The sequence below is a fragment of the Opisthorchis viverrini genome (genome assembly GCF_000715545.1).
Source record: "Opisthorchis viverrini unplaced genomic scaffold opera_v5_426, whole genome shotgun sequence".
In the NCBI taxonomy this organism is placed as follows: Eukaryota; Metazoa; Platyhelminthes; class Trematoda; order Opisthorchiida; family Opisthorchiidae; genus Opisthorchis; species Opisthorchis viverrini.
Window position 1 is genome coordinate 330,181 of NW_008752086.1, and position 10,702 is coordinate 340,882.

General features: G+C 44.2%; 2 protein-coding genes across 2 annotated transcripts; one reads left to right on the forward strand and one right to left on the reverse strand.

Moving 5' to 3' along the window:
* Window positions 1-343: 343 nt before the first annotated feature.
* On the forward strand, window positions 344-7,217 carry T265_10952 (hypothetical protein; the record flags this gene model as incomplete). The annotated part of the gene is made up of 6 exons (XM_009177474.1): window positions 344-381; window positions 2,785-2,968; window positions 4,149-4,219; window positions 5,421-5,463; window positions 5,550-5,741; window positions 5,979-7,217. The coding sequence occupies 6 exons, from the start codon at window positions 344-346 to the stop codon at window positions 6,438-6,440; spliced, it is 990 nt and encodes a 329-aa protein (XP_009175738.1).
* Window positions 7,218-7,951: 734 nt separating this feature from the next.
* T265_10953 (hypothetical protein) lies at window positions 7,952-10,345 on the reverse strand (the record flags this gene model as incomplete). The annotated part of the gene is made up of 3 exons (XM_009177475.1): window positions 7,952-8,466; window positions 10,062-10,117; window positions 10,155-10,345. 3 exons carry the CDS (start codon window positions 10,343-10,345, stop codon window positions 8,132-8,134), a joined length of 582 nt encoding a protein of 193 aa, XP_009175739.1.
* Between the last annotated feature and the right edge of the window lie 357 nt (window positions 10,346-10,702).

The window sequence follows — 10,702 nt, forward strand, 5'->3', positions numbered from 1 at the left end:
GTACTCCATATACCAGCCTACCGGCTTCCTCGTAGGGTTCTTTTTGCAGAACTAGAAGGGTGGAGACGAGCCAGGGGGTCAAACAATGACTTGAGAGCGAAGTGTGAAAGCCGTTGCCGGCAAGCTCAGCTTCACTGGTCATTGCTGTCTCCCTGGATGGGGACCCCGAGACGGGCCACATCAATGGTTAGAGACATTGTCAGACGTGGCCCAGTCGCCCCCTCAACGACGCTTGCGCATCCAAGCTATTACCTTCGGTGCATAGCTCTCCTCCCAATATCCTCAGTAAAATTCTCACTGACACCCATGTACTTACCCATCATTATATCAGCTACCACTTCCAATGGTAACCAAATATGCCATCTCCTCCAAGGCTTGCTTGTATGTTCCATACTATCCCACTTTCTGATGATAGAAACTGTAACAGCTGTAACCATTATGCCAATGGTTCACTGCTTATAGCTGATAGATTGGTTGCGCAGCTATCTACCCCACCTCTCCTAATCATCTGTGAATGAAATTGTGGCACTTATAAATACTAGGGCAAGTACGCTGTTATTACGGCCGATGTTGTGGTTGCTGTGTCGACGAAGTATTTGGGTGTTGGTAAATCCCCCAGAATAGGGTCATTGTGACCTCTCGTGCGTTTGGTAAGAAATGGTGGCTGACCGATGTCAGTGGCATTCTCGCCCTCAGTTTCTTTCCAAGCTGTGTGAATTGGAGGTATCTGCACCTCAGAATGATTGTGATAGGCTAACACCAGGTCGTCTCCCTCATCCACTCTTTTGTCTTTTTATTCTCAGGCTTTAAATAAAATCAGATAAACTTTGTGGTTGTACGGTAGTGAGGCATCAGGATCAACAGTGATGTTGCTAACCCTGATGATTATGCCAAGGAATATCCGTTAATCCGACATTCCTACCACATTTAGACGATGCCTCACAGACATCTGTAACCAATCCCTGGGGGATTTTTAATTTCCACTCGCAATAGCCAGGTTTCTTGCCGGTATAGTGGAATCGGGTGCTCTGCAACCTCCGCCTTTTCCAGATAACATTCCATGTCGGTACCAAAGTTGTGACAGTATGGCCCAACCCACCCTCACTTTCCATATTTCAAAAGGGGGGTTTAATCTTTAACAAGGCCATTCCAACAGCCGCAGCTATCTGGGCAAATAAGTTTCTCAGTCATATTGGTTGATTCATTTGCAAACAGTGTTTGGGTTTAGTCTCACAGTTCTCCTTGGGAGTGCATCCCTTATTTTAGTTAACGTTGTTTGCACTTCTATGGGTTCTAATCCCCATAGGACTGTATCCTCATTGTANCCTGCTGAATTGTAATCCAAAAAGGTGAGGTCTTATGGGGATCAATCTATGACAAACCCAAACATCAAAAAGACACCTGACAGGTGTGCTTGGTACTGCTGGGTTTGGAGCGCTAAGCCGAAATATATCCGTTATTCTTAACTCATTCGAAGGTGAAGGATCTACATGAAATTGCTCTGCGCATATCATCATGTTGGTTAGAGGGGGTCCATTACTGGCCGCCGAAAGCAATGCCGGAGAGTGAAGGCGCTGTCTCAGTTAGTTTGTCATCTGTAGAACCTGAGATGGCTCTTTGGTTAAAGTGCGAACCCAGCTCTGGCATTTTGATTGCTTCTGTTTAGGCTTGGACAACCGGGCATTATCTCAGCCCTGGTGCTTCTGGTGGCCTGGCAGCTAGGCACCGAAACTGTTGTAGCTGAACGATTATTATTTATAATCTGTAAATCATTTACGAAGTATTCGTTGGTTATTACAGCAACAGTTTCGCCTACCGAAAACGGAATACCAGGAAATAAGGAACTAAGCGCTGGGGGCTGTCGCGTAATGGTTAATTGATTTGAAATCATTCTAGTTGTCTCAAGAAACGGGAAACCAGGCAGAAAAGTACTAAACACCATAGCTTTGATACTGGAAAGGTAATCGAGCTATGTCTATCCCTGTCCAGGGAGGCGACATTCGTTAACCCAACTGAGTTTACTGGTTGTTGCTTTCGTACTTCTTTCTCAGGTCATAGACTGCCTCTCTGTAGTTTCCACTCAGCACAGCGCCGAGCGAGAGTCCCTGCGAGGTAGGTCGTCAGACATGCGACGTACATATCTTTACCGACGTAAACCATAAAGCATGAAAAGATCGTTTCTTTTAAAATCACCTGGTCTACCTAGATGTTGCTAATCCAAGGTTCCCGCCTGGCCCAGCAAATGTTTCGGAGACATCGATGGTCAAACATTAACGACTTTCGTACGTTATTCGCACGTAGAGGTCGCGTTTCCTACCCACAAAGCAGTTTTGAACGCATCGTCACAGAGTATACTTCCTCAATGACAGACAAGCTAATGCCATATCGGCACCATAGGTGTCACTGGCTAGAAAAAACTACCCTGGCCTTTTATATTCGAGAATTGATCGCGCTCAGTTCGCCGGAAATAGCTTTATGATTACAAGTAGACAGTACGTACTGGAGAAGTGGTCGTGATCCGAATATCATTTGTATGGAGTGGTCCGTGGACCCTGATTACCAAGCAGTTGTTCAAACACATGAATTCTATAATGGGACTCCATGCTTCTGCACCCCCCATCGTGCTTAGTTGAACAAGATTAAATCTATCAATGTGTTTTTGATTTCTGCTTCAATCTCTACTCGGAAGAAATGTAGTAGTGAAGCGATATTTTTTTACCTCTTTTTAAAGTGCATCACTTGCCTATATTCTTCGCATTCTAAGATACTTTTTCATCTATTCAGCGTTGTCACTACGGAACTAATGGATATCCAGTCTACCATACCCAAAGCTGACAAGTCAACCCAGACAGGAGCTGAGACGCCTAGAGGGCGGCCTATCAAGACCCATCGAGGTCTCCCTGGTTTCAATACTATTCTTCAGTGTGGGACAACCAAGCTAGGTGAAAGCATGTTCACAGTTCCGAACGTGAGTCCCCTACGAAATCGGGATGTGAACAGAAAACAAACAAAAGACAGCTATCATTTCTTATCCTGTTTTAACAGTTTTTTTTCATAACGAGTGTACTTGCAACGTTTACCTGGCTGAAACAGAACTATACAGCGTAGATCGGAAGTATGGGATCACTCGTTTTTCACCTTACTCTTAACTGACAAGTTCATCGGAAATCGAACCTAGAACTTTCGGTAAAATCGCCCTGATTCGTTGGGATTAAAGCACCAGAGTGGGCAACAGGCGAGGTGTAAGTACGGGCACATCTCACCGCGCTGTTTGATCGCGAGGGATTTTGAGTTGGCCCTTCTCAGAACCGTTATACTTTTAATATGCATGCAGTTGACGTTTTTCTATACTTGTCTCAGAACAGCCTTAGACTTCTTTTTGAAGTCACAAACGTTTGCACATTAGTTCGCTCGCTGCGGCGAGGCCCTCTGCAGGGTCTCAGGTGTTCACAACACATTTACAAGGCGGAGAAGTACAGTGCTCCATTATACGAGGGACGTAAACCACTGCATTGTTTTGCTCGATTATCCCACCCTCCTATCTGTTCATTATAACTGCTGGTGGTACTAAGTATCCCATTGCCTGGATGTTCGCGTCAGTGTCCTAACAACCATTCAACATCGCTAATCTGCTCAGTTTATATTAAATCGTCTTCCATACCAGTCTCTTCTTAGGATATCCAATTCCCGAGACTTGCGGGTATCTGCTTGTGGCTTCCAAGCTATTGCTTGCCTATTCGGCATCAGTTATTGTCACCGTGCTAGACCAAATTCAGTGTTATTGCAGTAGTCTTGCACAGGCAGTTGCCTTCATAAACACGGAGAATTCCGGCCCAATGGATATCTCTTGTTAGTTTGGCATTCCAATCACCTCCAAACTGCTCCTTGGTGGAAGTGCGCGTCCGTTTCACTAGTTAAACTCTCCACCAAAAGGAAACAGCTAAAGTGATTGCTTAGCAAAGGCTGCAGGTTAGCATATGACCACATTGGAGCGATCCAGCAGGGGAAACTAACCAATAGATTCTTTCCTCAGAATATATCTGTTCGCCCGTTGTTGGACTCGCAGAAAATTTGTTTAAGGTTGCGCGTTTGATGTGAATGTCAGCTCGTTGCGAAACGTTTAATCAAGCAGGAAACTTATTCTTCAGGCCCCGTCGGTTGTTTACAACACTCCTACCTACGGAAGAATCGATCGAATGTTTGGCGAAACAGTTGAAAGGTATGTAGATTGTTCTAGCTTATTAGTGCTCTTGTGATTTTGGTCTGGTATTTTTGTCCACTGTGCATAGCGAAAATTGCGACAGTAAGCCAAGAACAACAACAGCTCAGTCAGGTATTTGCAGCTTGCTTGCTCTCTGCTCATATCTACTCTATAAGGGATTGAAAATTTCACTGTTTGTACCACCCTTGGATTCATCAGGCCACCAGAATTCCGATTTTTCATGAGATCCACTTTTAGGATACTGCCCGGTCTCTTACCACCTGTCCCCTTGATTTGATTGATTAATGTCAATCAATCGCTTGAAGATATTCTCGTGAATGTATGATTGTCTCCGATGACCTGTTCCTTGTTAATCTAACGTTCTGTAATCTATGAAGGACTGGGTCGTTAACCTATGTACTACTGAGAACGTTCTTGCCATCAGTTCGCTTAAATTATAAAACAGATGCGGTTTTGTTGATAGTGAGAATGGAGGAGGTTGGAGACAATGACGCACTCAGCTGCTTATCGCCAGTACTCGTGAAAGGGCACCATGTTAACGTTGAGGGTTCTAATTTCGGAATGTCCGCTGAGATAACTACACTGTAAACCAGACAGCCTCATAGCTTTGTCATTAATTACCTTTCGTTTCTTAAGCAGTGGTGGATTGATGCCTTTTCCAGGAGTTCTGGTGTTATGATCTTCGTTCGTTTCCAACTCATTCGAAACCCAACAATGAAATTACGTCAGTCCGACACCAGGCGTAATGTTGCAAGTGAACATCTGACTCCCTGGAGATGATCCTCTTTTTACTTTATATTAAATTAATTTATGCGAATGGCAAAGACAAATAGTCAACAAGGAGCTTACAGTTATTCGTTCAGATTTGCTGCATAGTTCCTGTTAGAACAGAGAGCATTAGGCGAAAGTGATAAAACTTGGAGGAGTAAAGAAGAAAAGAGGTCGAGGACCCCTTATACGCCACTCCAAAGAAATGTGTCGGTAAGTTTCTTTCCATCTTGCTGACCTCGTTGTGGCGGGTGTTTGGAGTCAGGCCGGATTCAGAAGGTTCTTCCATAGTGAGGTGCAAACAAAGAGATCTACTAACATACTAGTAAAATACAGTGAGCATGCCATTCATTGAAAGCGTAGTACATGATAAATTGTATCTTGTCCTCCTAATCGTCATTGAGTGAAGTGTGGTGTTTTCCCTCCGCAGTCCGTCACGAGTCCAAACCTTGGAGACTATTTATGACGTGACAGTAAGTTGCCCTCAATGTAGGTTGTGAATTAATGCAACAGATCAGATTAACACGCTGGTTGATATACTACATTTTATTTCGGACAGGCCAAGGAAAGCGCTACTCACGTGGTATTGAATAAACCTGAGCAACCCATGGACACCCCGTCCAACTCTACTCATCCTCTACTCATTGCGCATGATGCATCTGGAACCGATACAGTGAAGAATCGAAATCGGTCTCCTTTGGTGGACTTGTCAAATGATGTCTTCTCCTCCGGATTTCAAGAAACGACAGAGGTTGTTAGCCTAGGCTTTTTTTGCTTCGTTTTTTAGATATCATCCATTACTGTCTATGTTTTCAACCACATAGCTGTCTACTCATGATATGTTACTTCTTTGCATACACCAGTTGGTAAACTAGTTCCTATCAATTTGTCACTTGTGGTTCAGGCATTTCCTATCAGTAATGTGTGGCGTTGTGGACACTCGTTTCCACCCAGTTGTTGTTTATCCATTATTTTTTTATTTCGCAAGGTAAAACAAAGATCCGGCAGTCGAAGAATGCTATTTGAAATCTTCCACGACTCATACTTACAACCTTCTGCCACAAAACCACTCTGCCCGACATCAAAGGTCTCTGATACGTCAGCAGAATCCACGCTTACGAACCCATCTTCCTTTCATCAGTCAGTGCCCAGGGCTACAACGGTATCGTCGGTCGAGGTAAGCGGGATTCCATTGTTGAAAGATCAATCAACCGTTAAGCCAACGACAGTAACTTCGACAACCCCCGTTATGTTTCCGAACGCGGACAGTATGGACGATACGGCCGTTTTCGAATTGCTTGACTACCATTTGGCACAAGCTCAGAGGAATTCCGTGACGTCTATAAAGTCAAGTGCACGCTTTCCTCCTGCATTTTCTGTTGACTCACCGACACGGCTATTTGAACGGCTGCTTGGTAATCCTGACCCACGAACCACTCCACACAAATGACATTCAGCCTACGACCCTTTCTCCAGTACATACTGTTTATTTGTCATCATAAAACTATTTTCTGCCTTTCCTACCATTTGCGAGAACGGAAGGAACTTTAGACTTGAATGCGATCTCTGATTTTCGACCTCATTTCTCAATTTGATATAGTTCAAACATGGTTTCAGCGAGACAGTCGACTAATCACACTATGAGCTTTTTGCGTTGTTATGATTGGTTCTCGTCGAAAAGTAAACCGGCTCCATAAACATCGCCTGTCGCGGCCGCTCATGCCCTGCAAATTTCAGAAATGCAGACGTTGCTACTTCGCAGCATCGGAGACCGTAGATGGATTGTAGATCAGTGTTCGACAACGGACCTAACCGAAGACACACGGGTATTCAAGGATCATTCCTAGAACACGGCTCGATCGACCTTCTAAGGTGTTCATCAGTGCTACTTCGAAATGGTGATGTGTGTACCGAATGTCAGCTATATGGACTACTAGTTGGCGGGCTGGATTTTAGGAGACAGCATCGAAACCTGCGGTTCTTGCTGCAGATCAATAATGTATGCAAATCGCTGCAATCTGACATGTGGAGCCGGTTCACCCTACCACTGTAGCTTACCACATTAGGGTGTGAACAAGCTGCTTTTTGAACACATGGTTGAAACCCAATACGTATCATCGGAGGTATCCCAATGACTGCAAACATATTTATCTGGGTAGCTACAGGTTTTCAGATGGCAGTAATGCAAAAAAAAACTGACAAGTGGGATCTCCAAATTCGATTTTTATTTTCATCCAGCTTTGGCACGTTTTGTGAAATTAGGCTGTCGTTGAAATCATGATGGACCTCCAGATGGACTTGGTGTTTTCGAAACAAACACTATGTACTAAGGTGGGGAATGACCATTTTTTCTATTGTTACCGTCAAAACACTCCACGTGTCTTGATGAAATGGGGTACCGATGCTGTAATGTAACAACGGCGTTCTAGCAATGAATCGAGGGTACCTACTTGAGAATTTCATGCGATTTAAACAGCCCTGCTGATGTTTCCTCAGTATTTTGTGGCAATCAGGCAATCCCAGGTTCTTGCATGAATACTCAAATCAGCATATTTATGCACTGCGCAGAACTGTCCGTTTGATGCCAACATATTCATGGGGTGTTCGCAAAGTACTTGCTCCGCTGGTCGCCGCGGGCTACATTTGGAATGAAACGAGGGATGCAGATTTCACATAAGGCTGTGACCGAACACAAGGTGCTGGAAAGCTTATGGTGTGCGTTAAAGAATTGGAGTGGTGGGTATCATAATCCCCATGTTTAATTGTCTTCTATGCAGCGCTTATTTGAAAAGGGCTTGTCATCGAACAGAAGAATGATGACTCTAGGTGCAGCACCTGAACCGAAAGCATAAGAAAGGCCATGCGGTAATAGGGAGCAGTGGAGCATCGGCGTTCAGCAGTATTTCGCTTTCAAATGACGAACGATTGACAGAGCTGAACTACTAGGATGATAAACACTTGCTTGAGGGTAAAGTATATTAGTAATAGGTATCATAATAAATTGGGAATATGGTACAGATGACACTACCATAGCAACTTGCCACTATGTGTCCTCCTTTAAATTATTGGCACGAATGTCCGTTATCCGAAGAACGACTACATTATCCTGAAACACTAAATGATAAGTAATTAGAGAGACCATTAACCGAGCGAACCTCGCATTCGCCTGTGACGTCGTCGACGATGGAACTGGAACCAGAGTTTCGGATGCTCCAATGTTTTTTCGACCACCTGTGCCTCAACGTAGACCTGCTGATTACTCAACAAAGGACGCCCAATAAGAGTGAATTCATTTGATCCAAGGAGAAGAACCTTCTCCAGACGGATGCGATCGCCAACTTCCGTACCAAACAGCGGGGTTTTCACCATGATTAAATCGTCCGTTGTAACTTTGAACTGTTTGCCAGCAAGATGCACCACGGCAAAATAACGCGAACGGTTTTCAGTGATGGAGGAATTGACTGAATTAATTACACCTGAATACAATCAAATGGAGGGCAGAGCAGGTCACAGCGCAAGTTACAACTTTTGAGAAAATTACTTTTGGAACACTAAGACGTGGTGTGAACGTAAACTAATAGATTTCCAACGGGTGCCCCTGAAGTCACCGTGTTTAGACATCTCAGGAAAATGCACCGGTCCAAAGTTCGTCCAGTACAGACCATAGCGCTTGTGCCATTAATCCGAAGGGTGACAAAGATATACGTAAACTTTAGCCGCCAAATTATCGACACAATATGATGGATTAGCCTGGAAGGACGACAGTATCCCGTTAACAGAAGCCAGGGCATGCGCATAAAATAGGAAATGCTTCACCATAAGACTTACGCAAGAATCGTGCACAACCATGATCAGGTGTCATGTGAAACCCAAAACGTTTTAGTGGCCCGAGGGATGTTGTTGGTATGTGAAAACCCGATCACGCCGTTGTTCCCCGTTGTGGGCTCAGGAGAGTACCTGTGAATAATCAACTTAGCGCCGATTCCCAACCTTGACTATGTGTTAGTCACATTCAGTCCCGTATGTTCATGCAAGCATTAGCTTGAATGAAGTCTGGTTAAGCCAGGTGTTCATGATGCAATGTTAGTTGCATATCGCGTAAAACATTTCACGCAGAGAGAGCGGGTTGCCACCAAGGAGTACTGATGCTTCATCGCTTGAGACCAACAGAGACACGAAAACTTCACCATCAAGATTCTTATTGCGAATACTGGTCGGTCATCTTTTTACCTTGAGCTCATCACTTGTCGCTAGACTCGTTACAAGATATTTCAGGTGAAGATGTCTTACCAATCGAGTTTGCTGTTCTGCATATTTCGCCGGTTAAACCTAATACTGTGGAACCTGAGAGCGACTATGACCCCTTGAAAATCGTGGTAAGCGCTGCCAGCACAAAAGGCTCTTCAACAACCGGAAAATCTCAGCCATCCTTCTCAAGCTTTACGGAATGTCTTATTACAGTCTTATTTACAGTAGATTGGAGGTAGCACAACCAGGGCATTAGAGTGCTAGGATATTGCAATTTGAGAAGGCACCAGCCAAAAAAATTGGACCCCACCAATGCCATTTTCGCAGAGTGACAGCCATCAACCGAAGCGTGGGTAACGAACGGTTCAGCTGACGCGTACCGCAAAACGAGTTAATTGCGTTGTTTTGAGGGATATAATGCATCACAGGGATCCAACAGTTTTCGATGATTTCTTAATGGAAATGACTGATTTGTTAGATCGGCATCAGTTCAATCTGGACGTGAAACGCGAACAGAACGGCCTTGGCACCCGAGGCAACGAAGCACCCACGGCCCCCATAAGCACCCCTGAGACGTCTTCCACTGCTTCCAGATCAGACACATTTCGATTAACAATTCATATTAGCCCCCAATTTTGTGCGATAAACTGGTTGATGGGGAACCTCACTGTGAGGTCTCCAGTGAGGGACGTTTCTTAGACGAACAGTTATAACTTATGTAAGCGATGAGAGGCCCCTACAGATAAAGCGAACCTAAAGAGAGAAATAATGAAGCTGAAACATCTGGATTCAGTTCATAGATTCAAAATACCAAAAAACTCACTTTGCACAAGTTTTTCGTCTACAGGAACTTCTGGTTTCGGAAGAACAGTATCAATCCTAAGTGTGAAATGGAAGTGTTTATATTACTTCTTACATTTCCTCCTCAAGCAAAGTGTAAACTTTTGGGATTTTATACAAGACTGGTTTACGCGGTGTATTGCGGCGAATCCAGTCCTGATTGGTTGAGGACATATGAATGTTTGCACATTGTGGCTTTTGTTGGGACCATATGGCATACCGGGATAACGCAGGACACAAAAAATCCACCAGTGAGCGTCTCAACATTAGACCGGTTTTAATACAGGAACCACAGTTATCGAATTTCAACACATTTATCTTTGGTGACAATTCTGAAATGCAGGAAAGACAGTAAAGAAAACATTTCCGCTATCGAATCATTTGAAGCCCTGAGCGGGAATCCTAAAGCAACAAAGTTCATTAGGCAGGGTGTTCAAAATGACATAATAGTCTAGTCGGAGCATGTACCACTGCAAATTAAATTACGCAGCCATGCGCAAGAGTACGGCAATTCTTGTCTATGTGGCCACTGACAAAAACAGATGCAGAACATAAAACGAATAGGGGCGAAAAATCGACAAAGATCTGATGATCCAAGGGCATCCAGCGGTAATAATGACAAAC